The sequence below is a fragment of the Cygnus olor genome, chromosome 3, assembly GCF_009769625.2.
Source record: "Cygnus olor isolate bCygOlo1 chromosome 3, bCygOlo1.pri.v2, whole genome shotgun sequence".
Taxonomy (NCBI): Eukaryota; Metazoa; Chordata; class Aves; order Anseriformes; family Anatidae; genus Cygnus; species Cygnus olor.
Genome location: NC_049171.1, coordinates 90,537,851 through 90,557,523, shown reverse-complemented (window position 1 = coordinate 90,557,523; position 19,673 = coordinate 90,537,851). Strand labels below are relative to the sequence as shown.

The 19,673-nt window shown below is 41.9% G+C and overlaps 1 protein-coding gene across 4 annotated transcripts in view; it reads left to right on the top strand.

Annotated features, from left to right (window-relative positions):
* The window catches only part of MOCS1 (molybdenum cofactor synthesis 1), a 32,529-nt gene extending 14,091 nt beyond the window's left edge, over positions 1-18,438 (top strand). For 2 of the 4 annotated variants that reach the window (XM_040554431.1, XM_040554433.1), the window contains exons 5-11: positions 4,237-4,298; positions 5,575-5,686; positions 6,012-6,124; positions 6,822-6,932; positions 9,265-9,385; positions 10,804-10,851; positions 14,676-18,438. In XM_040554431.1, coding sequence (XP_040410365.1) covers positions 4,237-4,298; positions 5,575-5,686; positions 6,012-6,124; positions 6,822-6,932; positions 9,265-9,385; positions 10,804-10,851; positions 14,676-15,547 — 1,439 coding nt within the window. In that variant the 3' untranslated portion in view covers positions 15,548-18,438. Of the gene's footprint in view, positions 1-4,236; positions 4,299-5,574; positions 5,687-6,011; positions 6,125-6,821; positions 6,933-9,264; positions 9,386-10,803; positions 10,867-14,675 lie in introns of all 4 variants that reach the window. The other 2 variants (XM_040554434.1, XM_040554432.1) reach the window with 2 other exon arrangements.
* The last annotated feature ends 1,235 nt before the right edge of the window (positions 18,439-19,673 follow it).

The window sequence follows — 19,673 nt, the reverse complement described above, 5'->3', positions numbered from 1 at the left end:
TAAAGTGTGCCTGGGTTCACTTGAGGAGGGATGCTAGCTTTGTAACTTCTCTCTGATTGAGTTAGTAATTCCAGATACAGTTTCAAAAATGCTTAGATGTGTCCAGTGTTACCCATTCTTGTTTAAATGAATCCTAAAGTTCCTCATGAAGTTCAGCCATAAATGTTTGGGCTTCTTTCCAGCCTAAAACTGGTACGGTTTTGTATTGTTCTGTTTCTGTGTAGTAATGCAACTTTTGTCTGTCTGTGAACTTGTAATTCAGACAAAACTTCCAGATAGCCACTAGATGGTGCAACAACCTAAGCTAAGTGTATGTGGCAAGAGCTGAACAAATCTGGGATGCTGTGAGAAGTAATTTCAACATTTCACAGAATCACTCCGCTATCAAATTGAATTTCTGCTGACAGGTGTAGAAAGGGGTTCTTGTCTACAGTCTCTTTGGGAGTGCTTCTTCAGGTTTCTACTTCACAGTGCAGAAATCTGTTCCTGTCACAAATCTGACTGGAACGGTATCCTTCCAGCTTAGGCTGTTTTATTAATGTGATTGTGTCATGGCATAATTGGCATGCAGAGAAATATCTGGGAGTGTCTAATCACAAGCAGGTGTTGACTGTGCTCTTTTCCTCTGCTGTCTGCATTTGAATGTTACCTGATTTGTGACATTTACTGGGAACAGGCCCCTCATTGCTGCTGCAGTGGCAAATATTTACTTACATAAATGTTCTCTTCTTCCCCTCTTTAAAGAAAAATGGACTTAAACCACAAAGAGTAAAATTGCTCACATAAATAGCGTAGAGAATGAACAGGGAAACTTCTGAGTCAGTATTTTTTTAAAGAGGAAAATAAAGACTCCAAATCAGATACCTTTTTTTTTAGTCAAGATCAGGTAAAAACTAGTATTGCTGAGTGATTTTATATATTTCTTTTCCTTTTGTTAAGGGCTGAAATTATGTAAAAAATATTTTTAATTGTTTTTGAGGGTTTTTATTTAATAGGAGATTTCCAAGTACGGAATGAGCAGAGAATAAAGCGTCTGCCGTACTGTGCTACCCTGTCTTGTGTGGCAGTTCCAGAGGCTTCGGGATATAGCTGTATTAAGGTGAGAGGGATTCCTGGTCATAGACTCCAACAGTCCAGTAATTTCTGGGGAAGGCAAAGGTGTCGTCTAAGTGGAGCTACCCAGGAACTCAAGAAACTTAAAGTAATTTTTTCTGCTCCTCTGGAAACTCATTCTAAGGTTTTGATTTTGTATCGTTAATGCAGGTGACCTGCATTACACCTGCTTTTATTCCCAAATGGTTGGGGTATAGAGAACAGCTGTGAAATGATCAGAGAGATCACTGATGAGTGAAAGCAAGTTAGAGGACCATAATATTTCTGCTATTTCTTATCTACTACCTTCCAAGGGATGAACAAATGAAAAATATTTGGCATTGCATGAAGCCAGTCTAACCTGCTTCACAGCCTGTCCCCTCTTTTTGTTCAGTACAAAGAAAATGAGATGATATTTTACTGTAATTAGATCATTAAACATTGGCTCGAATCCTTTGTTCTTGCAAGGATGAAATGTTGGGAGGTGTTGTCCCACATGGGATAGTTCTGGATGTGGTGAAGAATCTCTGCAGAATCCTGCTTACAAGCACTGTAACTGTGCTAAAGTTGGCTAAGGTTATGCTTCAGAAGAAATCTGAAAAGATGAAAATACTGAAAATTGTTATTGGCTGGAGCAGGGGGTGGGTTGTAGTTTTGATCCGTGAAACAAAATGTTGAGAACTTTTTCTGTCTGGACAGTCTTTCCTGACACAATGACATCTACCATTCATTTCTGCTCTCAAGTTTTGAAATATTTCAGATTTATTCTGTTTGCAATTCCATTGCCACAGTACTTTGTGGCAATACAAATTAACTCTTAACAGCTTTCCATAAAGAAAAATAGAAAATAGTTAACTTTAAAATATGAAATATAGTTACGAATTTATTTATTACTCCATCAATTTTTTATTTTAAATAATTACCCTGCTCCTTAAATCTTTCAGTGGAAACAAGCTCATAATGGTTGTTAATCAAAATAGGGTTTTTTTGGTAGAGGTTTTTGACAGTTGTTATAAACAGCATTCTTGTGCTAGAGTAGTAAGAGGTAAGAGACTGAACTGGTTAGAACACTAATTTGGATGCAAGCTGTAGTCTTCTTCCATACCTTTACATGCCTACTTGTTTGGGGTTTTTGATGCTCGCTAGTGATTGCTTTCTGTCCTTTTTAGTTGATTTCAGTTTCACCTTTCTGCAATCCTGAAGTTGCACGTAAGGTTTTCTGAGCTGTTGCAGAGCTTTGTGATCCCATTCGTGGCTCTGGGATGCGCTTACAGCAAGGTGTCATCTCTCGTGCCATATTCAGCTCACAAACTTGTTTAACTGGAAGGAAAGCTACCACCAGTGCTGCAGACTTCCTGGGTGTATGCAAGACAAGTAGGTGATGGAGAAGGGTGACAAGTTATAACTTCAAACAGTTGTTTGCAATAGTTAACTTTACTGTCCCCTCCTTGCTCTTCAGCTCTTTTTGGATCCAGGAGTAGCATTGTGACCTGTTCATAAAATGGTTAGCATCTTCTGTTTTCCCGTGTCCGTGCTTGATATCTTTACCAACCAGGAAGCAGTTAAGTGAAAGCTATGTGTCTCTCCTTTTTGTTCTGATCTGGAACACATCCAGTATCACGTACACACAGATTATTAAGTGAGCTATTTTTACTGAAGCTATGATCTTCTCACCAAAGAACCTGAATTTCCACTAGATAAGAGATAGGGAAAGGAGGGTGATGGACCTACCCATAAAAAGGTATGAATAGCAACAGTGCAGGGATTATCAGCACAAGCTTCTAAAAGATACTGCCCTTTTGCTAGCATATGTAAACTGTTTGCTGTTGGAGGCTACAGCTGTGGGAGAAGTTGCTCAGTCTCATACAGTGGTTTGTCACCTGAGGTTGGAGTGCAAAAGAGGAAGGGTGCTCAGTCTAGTACTTAACTGGTTAGGAGAGATGTTCACAAACACAATACTAGCAGCTGTGCACATCCACTCACCAGAAACATACCCAATGGTCAGTAGCTTTCTATTTCATTCTTGCTACCGTCACCTTGTTTCTCTGCCACCTGGTGAGTGTGGCAGGGAAGGAGCGATATGTCAAATCTAAAAGTGATATCTCAATGAAAGGTCTTAACTTTAAAGTTGACAGAAGGTGTGGTTTGAATGAGGTGATTAAGAGGTTTCCCTAAAGGCCTTTGGAATCGTGAAATTACGTACCTCCTTTTTTTTTTTTCTTCCCTGTTTAGGAGGTGCATGTAAGGGGAGAAAGTACTTGCTGTTAATTAACTCTATCTCTGTGTCTGGGAGCAGTTGACAGGTATAGACCATGCTAAAGGGTAGTGTGACTCTGGGCACTTCATTCCTTGAAGTCACTGCAGCTTTTGACGTATTTAATTTGTTTTCAAGGGTCAAAGGCCGACTGAGTTGCTTTCCTAAATGCTCTGACCCATGCCCCCCCACATCGTGGTCACCAAATCCACATGTTTGAAGCAGTCATAAAATGATGATCCTGTAAAACGCTGCTTGTGAGCTCTAAAGGATCGTCAATAGCTTTGGGAAGCCAATTTCATCTGTAGGTAGGGATGTACAGGGAACTGGGGGGCTTTTGTTTGTTCCTAACTCTTCTCCTTCCCACGTGCACTTTTAGAAAGATCCTTTTAAATTAATTTAGCAACGCTGTAAGTATCCGATTTAGACCAGTGAAATTCTGTTGTTTTAGCAAAGACACATGTGCTATTATTATCAAATTAAACATGAATTTAGTATTCTTTCTTCATTGCATCTGGAGGCAATTCACAAATGTTTGCCACTCCCTTTAAGAAGGACATAATACAAGGCAAAGCTGAAGTATAGGGAACTGGAGAGTCATATGTTAATGATATATGGATGTCCAAAAATGCAAAAAAGCATCGCAATATTTTTGGCACAAATTACTAGTTAAAAAAATCGATCTCACTGACTTGACCACAGTAACACTGGCAGCCTTTAGGAGAAGGAGAGTGTTTCCCTAAAAAATCTCTGTACTTGCAGCTCTTCTTACTTTTAAAGCCATACCTTCTGAATTGGATTGTTTTTTATTTGTCATCCTTTTGTCCTTTACCTTCTTTTGTGTTCTGTTTTTATACAAGAAAAATGATTTTATCTTTTCTGTATCTTAGGCTTTCACAAGGTAATGGAAGGAATCCACAAAGCTACTGAACTTGGCTACCGTCCTGTTAAGGTAAAGGCAATGCTTATTTACTCTGGAACTGTTGTGTTACCGTAACTTGTGATAAAAGTTACAGCTCACCTGATGAGGAATTTGTTCCCCCCCACACCTCTCTGAATAATTTTTGGTAAGTCTGAAGATCACATCACGAGGTGATGGGGAAGTTCATATTATCTGAGGCAGCTGAGGATACGGGTTCACGCTGCCACAAAGCCCATTTATTGACTGCCTAGCTACAGGCTCCAGGGTGGTCCTGCTCTGTGCTTACCTCCTCCTACCCCCTGTGTTGAGTTGGCATTTGTCTGACCCAGCTGTGAACTTTGCCAAGGGAGTTAACAGGCAGAAAACAACCCTGCAGAAGGACATAAATTTTCTCCTGGTTTATCTCCTTCAGCTGCTCACAGCAGACTCTGAGGAGTGCCAGTGTGAGAGACAGGCAAAGGGAGTTCTGCTTTGGTGGTGCAGGTAGAGCTGCTTAACTGTAATGTGAAACTTCACCTAACTCAGCTGTTTGCAGTTTTGCAGCTGTGGTTCCCCTCTGTTTCACCAGTGTTTTGTAAGATCAAATATGTGTAAGTGGCTTAGGCTATAAAGCTATGAACAACACTTGAAATTAAACTAGGTTTTAGGCTTTTCCTGCAAGACTGTAAGAATTATGGCATTCTACGCTTGTCTGCCTTGCTAACAGGGAGTATTTTAGTAACTTCAATTGTCTGTTGTTCTTCAGGTAAAGTGGAGAGAACCTGAGGCTCTTCATGATCTTGGAGGTCTTTTCCGACCTTTATGATTCTATGACTGTTCATGAGGATAGCGAAAAAAGCTCAGTTTTAATCTCCCTTTGGAGGGAGGCGTAGCTAGCTGTCCTGCAGCCTATGAGTGCGGAGTGCTCTGTGAATTTATCCTGGTCTGGAGCATTTTCCTGTGGTCTGCCGAAAAGAGTGCTATAGAAGCTCCCCTGCCAGTGCTTTTACAGAAGCTGTACAATGTAGTACTGGGGAGTGAAGCTGTCGTTTTAGACAGCAAATCTATCATGCATTAGATGGCTAAGACAGTCTCTGTGTTATGTAGCTTTAACTAGTGTGGCAAAAATTGTTAGATTGGATGCAAAAAATTACAGAAACAATTGCCTATACCATTTCAGTCCTGCTAACTTCTCTATTCATTTTTTCTTTCAAAATAAATTGTTCTTTCTATCTACCTTGTGTTCTGCAAGGACTACAAAGCCTTCTGTAAAATGTAAGGAAGTCATGCTCTGCTCACTAATTTCAGGTGTCTGCTTTTCCTGCAGGTAAACTGTGTGGTGATGCGAGGCTTCAATGAGGATGAACTGCTGGGCTTTGTGGAGTTCACAAAGGATCTTCCCCTGGATGTGCGGTTCATAGAATACATGCCCTTTGATGGTAAACAATCCTCTGAGATTTTTTGTGGCATGTGGTGTGCCATGGGTATATGTGAATTTGCTTGGGGCTATTTACTTCTTGGGCTTGTCTCCAGAAGTTCTGATGAGCTCCTTTGGGGAATTAGGAATTGCCTTAAGTTTTATGTTGTTTCTTTTACAGCTTGTGTGTCTTCCCTAGGTATGTTGGAGAAGGATTAGTAGCAGGATTACTTGGGACTGGGATGCCTACAGGGAAAACTGAGAGTTGTGGAGAAATGCAAAGGTGGTTCTTTTCTAATTAAAATACAATCCACAATCTAAAGTTATGCTGGTTTTCTTAATTCTAGGCAATAAGTGGAACTTCAAGAAGATGGTGAGCTACAAAGAAATGCTTGATACAATTAAACAGCGATGGCCTGAATTGGAGAAATTGCCCTGTGAAGCTTCCAGCACAGCCAAGGTGGGGATAGACAAAGAACATATGAAATGCACCCCCACTCTTTCCCCTCTCCCTGCCCCACATTACTTAATTCTGACAAATTCAGCATTTATATTTGACAAGCAAAGTTGTTTTGTTTTAATTAAAAAAAAAAAAAACCTGAGTGTAGTAATTGTGGGATTTTGGTGGGATGAGTGCCTGCATGTGGTTTGGCTCCTACTTAAAACACTGGTCATAATCTTTACCTGTAGAAACACAATAAGTTCACTAGATGCCTTGGACGGATATAAAGAACGGCAGGATTATATCCTGTATTCACAGCTTTTGAAACTTCTGGCAGTCCAAGTTTGTGTGTCTGAATAAACGTTAATAAGCCTGATGAACCAGTTGTTCAGTGGAATAACATTCCTTTGGAGTGTGCAGTGTCACATTGGGAATTTCTAGCCTATGTGAATCTGTATCTCATGTCTGAGTAAGAAAATCCATTTTAGCATCACCTACCAGTTGATAACTACAAGAGCAAATGTAACAAGTTTATGAATTCCCAGGAGAAAGGCAAGGGCAGAATAGACTGGAACTCCTGACAAAGCTGACTTTGTTTTTTTGTCTTGCGTGACCTTAGAACCAATGAAGTGTCTTCTGGTCTTTGGGCACATGGAGCTTTTAAAAATGAGGAGTCTAATATAAACTTTTTTTTTTCTCCCCTGCATTTCTTTAGAGTTATAAGGTGCCACATTTCCAGGGACAAATCAGCTTTATCACCTCCATGTCAGAGCACTTCTGTGGATCCTGCAATCGGCTGAGGATAACAGCAGATGGGAACCTGAAGGTTGGTGGTGAAACATGGTTCTCTTTTTGCTTTCGTGAACCTGAACTGGTGTTGAAATTTTTCCCTCAAAAGTAGCAGGGATGTAAGGTAGCTGGTAATAATTAAGCATCTTTCCTTCTGAACTCCAGCTTATCTGTCCTTCAGTTTGTTGCAGTATGTGTTCCTGTTCAAGTTTCCTGGACTGTTAGGGAAATGTTACATCACGTTTTTTGGTTTCTGTTTTGCTAACATAGCTAACTTCAGTTGTAAAACATTGGTTTCAAGGCCAGTAAATATAAACATTTATTTAAATCTTTTATTCAAAATCATCTTAAACATGTGACAAGCAGATGATTTCCCACTTAAGAGAGAAAAATAAAGATCCAAGCAGCTGTTAGGGCTTGGATTTTGTGTTCCCCAAGGATCCTGTCCTGTTTCACCAAACATCATCTTGGAACTCTTCTCATTCAAGAGCAGGCTGTACATTTGCTCAGCGGCTGTAGAAAGGGGAGGGATAACCATTTCCTGCCACGTTAAAACTGGCAGTTTCTGAGGAAAAATTAAAGTTTTCAATTAAAAATTGGCAATTACACATTGTCACCTGATATTGACAACAGCTGTGCCGCTGTCTAATGTCAGATGACCGAGGCAGCCTGAAGGCCCAATGAGCTTAGGTTATGTAAACTTTTCAGGCTGTCTGTGTGTGGACATGGAGAGAGAGAAAGAAAATCTCCATAAAGCTTTTTCTTCTATAGACCAAACCTCTTCAAAACTCTTTAGTTTGAGGTAACTGAGAAATACTTGTAAAAGATGACATGCAGTAATAATAGAACTGAACCTTAGCTGCATGACAGAGAACAACAGAACCCTAAAAATAGAACTAGAAGGATGATGAATTGAGGTTTGTATGGAAAGTGGACTGATGAGGTCTGGAGAGAGAGCAGGGGAAAGAAAAGAGCAGCTATCCTATAAACTGGAGCCAGACTATGAGAGTTGATAGTCAAAGAAGTGCTCTGCTGCATAATATCGGCATTTGCCAGCATGGAATCTGCTCGGCTAAAGGAGAAAAAGAACTAAATTTAATAAAAGCTCACTTTCTATTTTAGATAGGGTTGTGTCAGTAGATTCTCTTTTTTGAGGAAGTCAGGCTTGTATAGTCAAGCATGACTCTGAAAGGTAGCCATGCTTACCAGTGGGTTACTGTTTCAGTTTTCTGTCACACTTTTTATTTTTAACTTACTAGTTCACTTCAATGAGACTTATTGGAAGGGTTTTATACAGGAAATATACACTTCTCTGTCCCACTTTCTTAAAATAAATGAGTTGTCTCAGGTGGTGAGCTCAAAAAACTATTACTAGACTGCTTCACCCCCAGAAAGAGACTCTTAAGCAGCAGGTGAGTGATGTTAAGGGATTCATAATTCCCATTTAAATTTCCAGGTAAATTGCCCTTTTTGTTTTTTTGCCTTCCACCTCTCTGAGGGTATGGTGTATTGATTCAGGACCAATTATTGAGCAAAAATGTGTAGTCAGTTTTCTAGTGCTTTGTCGAGGGTAATGACACAAGGTTTTGATGATGCAGTCACATTTTAAAAGTTACAAAAGACACGTTTATATTGCTCTGCTTTAAAATTACTGCTGTAATTAAAAACTGAATCCCCAAAGTGACTCATGGTTTAGCATTAGGATCAGCATGGACATGTGTTCAGAAACCGCTCAGCATCTAAAATCTGAATCCAAGAAAGGACATGGTTGTTGGCTTCATTAGTAAGCTGTCTGTCATGTATCCGTGGCTTCTTTCCCCAGTATCAGACTAGTGAAAGGGATGAGTACTTTCACGGCATTACTTCACAATGCTAGCAGAGTACTGTGCTGACTTGCTAGCATAAGTTTCCTAATCTCACTGCGTTGATCCTACTGGTATTGAATTACTTATTTTTTTAGCCTAGTAAACCACTGCTTTATGTTATCAAGTGGCAGTTACACTTAGTCCTACTAATGGTGAAATGTTTGTTTTATGGGTTCAGCTCATGCTGTCCTTAGCCACAAGTAATCACTGGGATATGTCCTCCCTTAAAGCTGATCATGGAGAGCTGCTCTGGCTCTCTTTGCTTGCTTACCAGCCAGAACACCAACCTTTCGAACAGCGTTATGGTGTCACCTTCAGAGCCTGACAGCTGTAGGAGTCTGTGCAAGAAGATGGTGTTGTGCTAGGTTGCAGCCATGCAGCCGAACAGAAACTTGTGACTTCACAGAAATCTCTCTTATCATTGACCTAAACCTTGTGTGTTGCAGGAGGACTACTTATTCTAATCTTTCTCACTTCTCTTTTGTTTCCGTGGGTTGACTGCAGGTGTGCCTTTTTGGGAGTTCAGAAGTGTCCTTGAGAGATCACCTACGGTCGGGTGCCTCACAGGAAGAGCTGGTTGAAATCATTGGAGCAGCAGTGGGCAGGAAGAAGAAACAGCATGCTGGTACGTTTGCTGTATTGGAGAAATAATGGCAGTGACCAGGGCAAACAGTGGCCTATTGCAGTGGGATGTGTTGACTTTCCAGAAAAAAAGAGGGAAGGAAAAGGCTCTTGAATGAGGCTGCATTAGTTAAGGAAAGAATTTTCCCATCTGATAAAAGAGTGTTTTCTACTAGAACGTTGGTCATTTACCAGTCATACAATTAACTCCAAAATTTGGATGCCAGTTTTGAATTTCCTAACCCTCCACAAGACCTGGAACCCAGCCTGTCTAGCAGTCTTTCAGATTGATCTTTGTCTTCAAAGAGGTGCAAATACCACTGCTAATGATCACAACAGCAAAGTGGAAAGCTAAGCAGAAACTGGTGGAGTTGTACTGGATCCCTCTTTTCCAAACGCTGGCATTCTGTAAAATAAGTACTAAAGTTAAACTGAGTTGTCAGTTCAACTACTTTCTAGAAGTGGTAAGTCCTTTTTTGAGTGTCCAGAACTGTGTAGCCACTCTAGTGCTCTGTATAAAGTAATGACCCAAGGGCCATGATGATGCAGTCACAGCCATACCATATAATTGTATTTCAGTCACATCTGAGCCTAAACATATTTTGGTAATCTGCCTGCAGCTGGGAATTCTGACCTCTTGCATGTGAACAGGCTTTATGAGCATGGAATAGTCCACTTTAAAAAAAAAAATTGCTTTGGCCCTTTTTTTCTCTTGCAGGTTCTTCCAGGTTAGTAACAGCTGTTTTTTTGCTTTTTTATACGTCAAACAAATTTAAAAGAAGTTTGTAAGCCTGAGTACAAATTTTCTTGCAAAATGTGTTGCTCTTACCCAGATTAAATAGTACCTTATAAAGGTAAGGGGCGTGTGTGATTGATTCCTTTCCTTTCAGACCATTACTTTTTGCATTTCTGGTTTGAGAAGGAGGAGGAAGTGTTCTCCCATCTGGTAAAGGCTTTTTTGCCATCAACGACGTCTATCTGATACTTTCTTTCTTCCTCTGACTTGTGTTAATCTCAGTATTATCCTTGAGGCCTTTTGTGATTAGACCTCTTTGAACAGGAACGCTGTTAACAGCTTACCCCTAGAACTAATATAGGTAACTTGTTAAGAAATAAGGTAGTCCTGAGTTGTTTGAATTCTGTACTAGATAAACTGTAATTCAGATGATGAAAACCGTTCTCTGAAAAGGTTCTACAGTACGATAGATACATAGCAGCTGGATGCTTGGAGACTGTGGCAGCTATGTTTTTAAATATCATGCTGGATTCTTCCTCCCTCAGTTCCCTTGATTTTTATTGAGCTTTGGTTTTCCTAGCGTGCAGGTTGCACTGTGAAGAGCAGAAAACTAAATATATAAACCAGATGCATGAATTAAACCCTAAAAAGCTAGGATTTTTATGTGTTCCTTATTTTATTTCTAGGCATGTTTAACATTTCCCAGATGAAAAACCGTCCAATGATCCTGATTGGTGGGTGACAAATCAGTACGTAATAAACATACCATGATTTTTTGTTTGGTTTATGTCTTTGGGGGAGCAGAGCGGATTGGGCTTTTAATTCTAACTTGTGTACAGTTCTGCTTTAGGTTTAGGCAGAGAAATGGGTTTCTTAAAATGCAGTTATGGTTAAAATTAAGCTGAAGTTGAAAAGAAGGAAAGGTTTTGTGTTCCTACCAGGCCTTATATGATCTTCTGACTGACAGCACAGTTTGTGTGTTCTCTAATTTTGAAAGTGCATTAAGTGTATTATTTTTTCCAAAGGGAAACAGCTTCCTATTTCCTGTCTGCTTCCTTTGTACTTAACAATATAGTAACTAATAGGGCAGTTTGGGGTGAGCTTTATGAAATTTACCAAATTGCAATATGAACGTAAAGGATGCAGGGCTTATTTTTATTGCTGAATTAAGAAATTCAACTTTGATAACATTATGTAGAAGCAGGGACATGACAAAAATGCAAGTTTTCTCATCTCCCTGCTTCTTTACTTTGGTATCTGGAAACTGCAGTTTCTTTCTTTTGAAATGGCCTCCTAATGTTGCAAGGGCTCAGAGCATAACTTCCTCAACTGTAGTATCTGCTGTGTCACCAGCCCTTGGGGGAAAGAGCTTTTTTCCTTGTTAGGTCTAGCAAAGATGTTTGCTAACTGTCCCTTCTGCTTGAAGCTCTGTCCATGACTGAAGCAGCACTAATCAGGATTCTCTTACAGATTTAGCAAATACTCTTCACTGTGTTTCTGCCTCTTCTGTGCCTACATTTCTCTATTTTGTACTATGCCTATCTTTCCAAATACCTGTCATCTTCAGCTGACTTAAGAAATGCTTGAGAGAGCTAGCTCTGTGAGATGTATTGGACATTGTTCTGGTGGTTATTTTAATCAATGAAAGGAAAAAACACAGCAAGGGTGGAAGAAAGAGAAACATTAAATTTCAAACCCAAACTCTCATCTTCCCATTGATGCTGTGGTGCAGGTTAGCCACTATGCAGCTGAAAACACAGCTTTTAAAACAAGTTGGTGTGCTGGGAAGGGTAACATGCATTAATTGGCAGGTCTCTGCTTTGCTACAAGAGATGTATTAACTGTTGTCTTCTAAAGCAAGACCCTAGTGCTTTTACTTCTGTTGCCTTTCCTGGAAAATACATTCTTCCGGGAAAAGGGGAAAGAGGAACTATTGTTTAAAGTGTGTACTCACTTGTTGCAAGAAGAAAAAAAATTTAAAGATGATGGAAAATACTATATTAAATTTCTGACAGTAGACTGGAACCTACATAATTTTTTCAAGATGCTTTTGGAAAAGATTTTTGAAAATAAAAAACACTCCAAAATTAACATTCGTAGCAATGTTTGGGTATGTAGAGATCAGACCTATGTAACTGCCTTTTGAAAAGTATTCTAACTTTGTCTAACATACAATAGGAAAGAGCCTGTCCAGGTCTTCCCCAGCTGTTCCAGGGCGCTTTGAGACTAACTGCTGGCAGTCTCTGCATCAGTGGTGCAGAGTCCATAACTGGAGATGAGCAGAGGCTCTCTCACTGTGCCACAGGAGGAATCAGTAGGAGATTTCCTAATGGTGTTTTGCATTACTTACAAACTTCAAACAATGCTGGCATGCAAGTAGTCAGTGGGGGGAGAATGGAATTAATTTAAAGAAACTTAATGAGCACTGTGGAAATCACTGATTGGTTTTGCTAGTCCCAGTAAGCCAAAGCTGACTTCTACCCTGCACTGCAATTGGTTGGTTCTTTGCTGTAATGTGGTTTGTATCATATTTCCCTTCACTGAACTAGTCTTTTCAGCAGGTTGTTCTTCTCACAGGTTCGCTTCAGTTATGGAAAGTTCATCCTTAAGGAGCTCCTGGCTTCTTTTTTCCACCCTTGACATGGTGCTAGCTGGAATCTAACATGCTTAACTTTCATGTGCGTTAGTAGGATACAACGACAGGCAGTTTGTCAAATAGTTTCAGTTGTATAATACAACTGAAACTATTTCTACTGCTGTAGAAAATAATTATCCATTTTTTATTTATATGAGCAAGGTGTGAAGATGGAGATGACTAAATAAAACAAAGAAAAGGTAGGTTGTTAGGAAAAACAAATGTCTTGCATGCATTGCTCTCTATTGCTGTATTTTTACTTCCTACTCTACCTGAGCAAACATTACTTCTCTTTCCTCCCTATTCCCGTGGCTTTGTGCTTAGCCTGTGGAACTAGGTACTTATCTGCCTCCACAGTCCAGCTTCTCCTAGAGACAAGGTACTCTGCAGGGGTTTAGTCTTTGAAGCCAATCATGGAAACCAGAAGAACAGAGTACTTTGAGTGCTTGGCTTTTTAAAGGAATGTTCAGATTAGCCTCTGCTGTATATAAAGGGAAAGAAAAGAACAATAAGCACAATTTTCTCTTCTTCTACAGCAGAGCAGTGTTGCATTGAAAACATTCGTGTTTACTTAACCTATTCCTCTGAGGATAAACACATTACCACTACACTTGCAAGAATCTTAATTGTGGTGGATAGGCCATCAGCTGTGGGCCTGAAAGTGCCTTTGCCTGAATGTATAGATGCTTTAATCACAGCAGTAATCTATATAAAATGATTGATTAAACTTCAATAATTGGCATTTTCAGATCAACAGTTGGAAGGTACTCTAGTTGAGAAAGATGCTAAGTGCATCAGTCTCTTGTTATGGCAGTGTCTGGGACTAACAAGGTTTTTTGGAACAAAAAAGGTGAGGAATACAGCCACTGTGTTGCCCACGTTGTTATTGCAATATGGATGGTCCAAGATAATAGCTGTAGGTCTGAGCAGTAGAGGTAACTCAGCAAGGTGCTCCAAGTTCCTCACGGTAGAACAGAGAGAACAGGGGCTCGAGGAGAAGAGAAGGATGGTTCTCAGTGAGGTTGAGAAACTAGGACTTAGCCACTTACCTCTGTACTTCTTTCTCTGTGCTTCTTTTACAGATCACTTCTTTCATGTGAAAGACTTCTTCTGTCTTGACACTTGGCATTAATCCCTGTGCAAATGCCAAAACCAAGGGATTAAATGGTGAAAAGGGCAGGAGGGCTTACTACCTCTCTGCCAGCTGGGAGCTATGCCAGCTCAACTTGGAACATAGCTCTGAGTAGATTTAAAATCTGTCAATGAGGGGAGTGTGATTTTTCCAGTGCTTAAACTTCAGCTGTCATTAATGCGGTAAGAGCTGGCAGTAATAAGGAAGGTTCCCATCACAGAGCCACCCCGTGAGCTGTAGATGGTGCAGTTGCAGATGGTGCTTCTGGTCCCTGCTGTCCTCAAGCACTGCCATGACCCTTCTCTGCAGAAGGAGAAGGAAGCAGGAAAAGTATCTGCCTGGGCTGGGAGGTGTTTGGAAAGGAGGAACCAAGAACCTGAGGGCTAGAGTTTTGTACTTACAATGCCAAGCTTTCACAAGGAGACTGGAACTGGGAGAGTCTCAAATGGATGCTGAGATGCTGTGACTTGCTTATCTTTAGGACTGCGTTCTTCTAAGCTTTCTTGGCTGCTGTTTCTCAGGAAGTGTTGATGCTTTTTGAAGGCAAGTTGTTTCCTCTTGTCAGGGACCATGAAATAGGTGTTTTAAGTCCTGGGGTTTGTGTTAATAAAACAACAAGTTTTGGTGCACTGGTAAGAAAGGAGAGAAAAATAGATGGTTGCAGGCTTCTTCAGGTTTTTGTACTGCAGGAAGGCCCGAGCAGTGCTCTGACAGGGTTCTCAGCTATTGCAGACTTGACTTAGCTTCCTGGCTAGTAACACATCCTCATGTTTTTTTCTCTTCTTTTTCAGAGCCTGCATTGCTGTCATTCCCACTACGCCAAGATGCCCTGCAGCATCCCCCAAATTCAAAACAGTGGGGCCACACATCTAGCCACTGGCCAACTTTGAGAGCAAGTTTATCCAAACAAAGGGGAAAAGCGTTAATGAAAAATAAACTTTCAGGACACTTTATCCTGCCGGTATCTCACCCAGAGCAACAGTGCTACATAAGGACAGGAATTCTACAAACCCAGCTGAGAGGCTTCTGCGTCTTCCAGAAGGACCCAAGCTCCACATTTGACACGAAGTGCCTTGAGGCTTCTCCTGTTGGCCAAGTTTCTGTGGACTGTCAGCTCAAAGAGGCAAGTCCAGGATCTGAATTCTGTACCAGGGATTCAGCATCTTGCTCCGAGGCCCCTCGTGCCTCAGATAACTTGACTCACACTGATGAGGAAGGACGGGCCACCATGGTAGATGTTGGAGGGAAGCCGGATTCCAGAAGAAGGGCTGTTGCTGGTGCTGTTGTCCGCCTGGGTGAGAAGGCATTTGGGATGGTGAGGCAGAACCAGATGAAGAAAGGGGATGTGCTGGCAGTAGCCCAGATTGCAGGAATTCAGGGAGCCAAACTGACCAGCCAGTTGATCCCGTTGTGTCACAACATCCCTCTCAGCCATGTGGAGGTGTCTCTGAGCCTGGACGAGGCCCGGTGCGCAGTGGTGATCCACTGCTCCTGCCAGACCTGGGGGAAGACAGGCGTGGAGATGGAAGCTCTGACAGCTGCCAGCCTGGCTGCCCTGACTGTGTATGACATGTGCAAAGCAGTTACTCACGACATCGTGATCGAGGAGGTAAAGTTGCTCAGTAAGACAGGTGGGCAGAGGGGAGACTTCTCAAGGGCCTAGAGCATATCCAGACACCTCCAGCCCTCCAGGTAACCACTGCTCACACACAGCTGCTCACAGAACCTGTGCCACTCAGCTGTAGTAGGCATACCACACAACTCTTGTGAGCTTACTGCTGAGTGAACAGAGGAGCCACTTACCCCAGCTGTTGAGGATGTGTGTTTTTTTTAGAGGACAGACTTCTCCACTCAGCCAGTAGTTTCATTTCAGTGTCCTCACCATGAGTTTGAACAAAGCTTCCTAGTTATACCACAGAGGGTTTCTTTTTATTCATGCTGTGAAATATTCACAGCTGCTGTCATCACACCATGCAACTGTGAGCTCTGGAAACGAAGGAAGTGCTGAAAGTACTGTTATTTGACAACTATTTTTAAGTCAAGGATTAGGATTTCCGAATTGTTTCTGTCTGTTTGTGCCTCCATCCCCCCCCAGTTGAATTTAGATAGTGACAGTAAGAAGAAAACAGCTCTGGGACCCTACCACACAGCAGAGATTATAGCTGTTGAACAGCTAGGGTCAGAGAGGCAGCTCCCGTCCCTTTCCATTGCTATTGCTTCCCTTGCCCACAGTTGGGAAATACCCACCCGTCAGTTTCAAAAGAAAAAAAGAGGGCAGCTGCCCAGCTCTCTGCCTTGAATGCTGTGAAATGATCTAAAACAGAAGGTTGCTGGTGTTAGAAGAATTATTTTGCTGATCTGAAAGGTAATTTTTGCAGTGTTGGAAGCATATTGCAGCATTCTGACCTTAGCACTCGAATGTATTGAGGCACTGGGTCTGCATGCTTAAGGGCTTAATTACACCAAGCATGGAAGTAGGTGTCAGCTCGCCCTAACTTTAGACAAAGCTGTCACACCAAGCCCCAGAAGGTTCCACTTTTTCCTTCCTACAACACAGCTCCTAGTAGGCAGCAAGCTGCATGGTCCTGACAGCTGAAACCGAGACTGAGACCAGTAGCCACTTGCTTGGAAGAGCAGGAGAGGTGCTGTTGCCCCACCTGGAGAGTTTTCCTGCATGATTTTCTAGCTTGCTTTCATGAAGTCTTCTGGCCTTTGAGCATTTAAGTGGCCCCACGTTAAGTAGCTGGGAGGAGGGGGGGATATCATGCAGCTCTAAATAGCTTTGAGAATTGACTATCCTAGATATTAATCAACATTGTTTTGTTAATATTGATGGATCCTTTTTAAACATTAATTTAAATGCACTGAAGAGGAGGATGTCTTCAACCTTGTTTTACTTGTTTTCCAGTGCTTATGGCTAATGTGGGCTCCCATATGATTTAGGGTGTTCCCTTTCAATGCGCACAGAGTCAAAGACAACTCTAAGTTAAAGAGGTTACTGGAAAAGTCTTGAACTTGGCAAGTAGTTGCTTCTCATGTAATAAGGTTAAAACGTGAGCATCAGGAAAGCACATACCAGTCACGCACACCCTGCTCACTTAAAGTTAGCACAGGTTTAAGCTGAGGAGGCAATAGGTTACATTACAAATGTATTTACTTGTGCACTACAAATCTCATACAGTAGTTAACACAGAAGGAGCTTTGTCCATTGCAGATTGATTCTTTTCCTTTGTTACTGAGGTAAGGCGCACACAACAGCTACAGCTTCTGCTAAGCAAGCTCAGAAAAGGAGGAGAGAGTCTGGAAAGCCTGATAAGAGAGGTGCCCAGCTCTGTAACCATTTGTATGCCTACATTCAGTATTACAGTCCTGATTCCATCAATGTCTCTGATCTGTCTGTAAATCAATAGTAAGTCAACTTAGCATTGTACAGGAGATAATAGTTAGTTATCTCCCTGTGTGGCATCAAGCCAGGCAAGAAGCTGCAGGTCCTCGCTCCCGAAGAGGCTAAACCATGCTTGCTTTTGAAGAGATTGCCAGGTGATCTCTGCTAGCTGAAGCACAACTGAAGAACAACACAAAAGCCAGTTGCCTTCTAGTTTATGAAGGAGGAAGAAACCTAGACTGGCTTTAGCTAATGAAGGAGGCTATAAAGCAGTAACTGGAAGAAAGCACTTCACCTTTCCTATGACTGCATCGAGGAACACACAGCTCCCAGGTTGTGTGAGGAAGCTGAGTGATGAACTTCAGGCTGCCTACAGCCAAGACGCCGTGCCACCTTCTGTGAGGTGCCACCTTGTGCACCACGCACCTTCCTGCCTGCCTCACTGGGGCACTGCGGAGCCTTCCCCTGCAGGGCACGTGGCCTGGCTGCACCGAGCACCAAGCATTTCAGCTCACGCTGCAGCCAGGAGAGACAGCACTCATCGGTGGAGCTGCTGTGCACAACAGCTTCCCTCGTTCGGCACACAAGCAAAGCCCCTGGAAAAGGAAGCACGTCTGGAACCTGCTGAGGTACTGCCTCACACAGGCACTGCACTAACCCCCACCATGCACAATGTGCCCTGTCCTCCCTGCCTTCACCCAGCCTCCAGCCAGTTTTGAGAACTAAAAGGAAACTAGACAACTCAGTGGTGATAAAATGAGGCTTTGGGGCATGATTCTTCAGCTTCTGAGAAGCTTGCTGTCATGCTGTAAAGCTCACACAAAGGACTTGAGGGCCTACAAAGCACACGCATGACTGCCACGCACATCCCACTACTTACGCACACTTCACTACATACTTTCTTGGTTTGAGAGCGATGGGAAGCTTCGGATGAACAGACTTTGGTACCATTTTATGCTCATGTTTATACTATAAAGTCTTGAAACTATGCACAGAGATAACGAAGCCAGCATAAATCAGCAGAATATTTTGTAAGAGAAATGAGCTGGTAGCACTGTATGTTTTGGTGGTGCTGGGTGGGCAATGGTGTAAGATGTTGATGAATACTTTTTGGAGGCTTGCTTTTTTTTGTCCACTGTTTTTAATAAATACTAGTTGTAATTGTTCCACATGATTTTGAATGTGTTTTTCATTCATTCAAAGGAACATCTATGTTTTAATCCATAAGCCTCTATAAATATTTAACTGAGGATGAGCACCAAGAGACTTTATAAGTTGCCACGATTAGTCAGCAATTAGTAGCTTCCTTACAGTAGTAAGTTATTTTGACTGATCTCTTGCTATTTCATTTTTGTTGTTGAATGAAGCTCAGCTCTATCTGGCCCTTCTTAAGTTAAATTATAATGCTAAACCTACAGGATTACTTATCTCTCATCTTTATTCTTTAACCCAGCTTCTCCCATTTGCCTGTTCTGAGTCAGTGGATGCATATAACAGCACTACTTTGTGCTGCAGTCATGTAAGGAACTGGCACCTCAAGCACTCTCCCTCTTAACCTGAGCAAGCACAGACTGAAACATCCCCAAAATGCTGCATATTCCAGAACCATAGCACAAAGCTCTACCCGCCCCCCCCCCGCATTTTCTAGGGGACACTTCCTAATTTGGAAGCGATTTAATCAAAAGAAGTGGAGTAAAGCATGATGAGCCCACCACATCATTCTCCTGGAAGATGCCCTAAGAGCACCAGCAGCACTGCTACCACCGTACACACCAAACCCAACTGGAACACAAAGAAGTGTTGCTGATCGTGGCAGCCCTTACAAGGCACCATTTGTCATTTCCTCCAGAAAACTCTAGCTTGTCCCAGCTAATTTCCCATTTGTGTTTTATTGTCGGTTCACTGCCAGTCCAGCCTGCATCTTCCTTCGTGGCCACATCCTGAGGCTAGCCACCCCACCCTTAGACTGCCCTGGAAAAAACTGGATGCAAAGACTAAAAGGGAAGCCAGCAGAAGCTGGTCACGAAGTATTCATGAAGACATGAACTGTGTCAAAGGGAGCAGTGCTTTCAGAAAAGTGCTGGGGGAAGAAGAGCAGGGAATAGAAGGAAGGCACAGCCTGAAATACCTTAGAAAGGGACCTCTTTTTTCAGAACAGGAACCACTCAAACCAAACCCTAAAAATAACAACAGCTGAACACTAAAAATGGGGACAAACTTTTAGCTATTTTAAACCACTGGTGACCTGCAGTAATTCTTCCTAAGTCCCTGAAGTTACTCAGCTTTACACAGGGTTTGACTGAACAGAATCTGGCCCCACATCCCACCCCCTCCTTGGCCCATAGCTCATTTGTGGCTCCTGGCTGCCTCAGCAACAGTTATGCAGGCGTGTTACAGCTTAAAA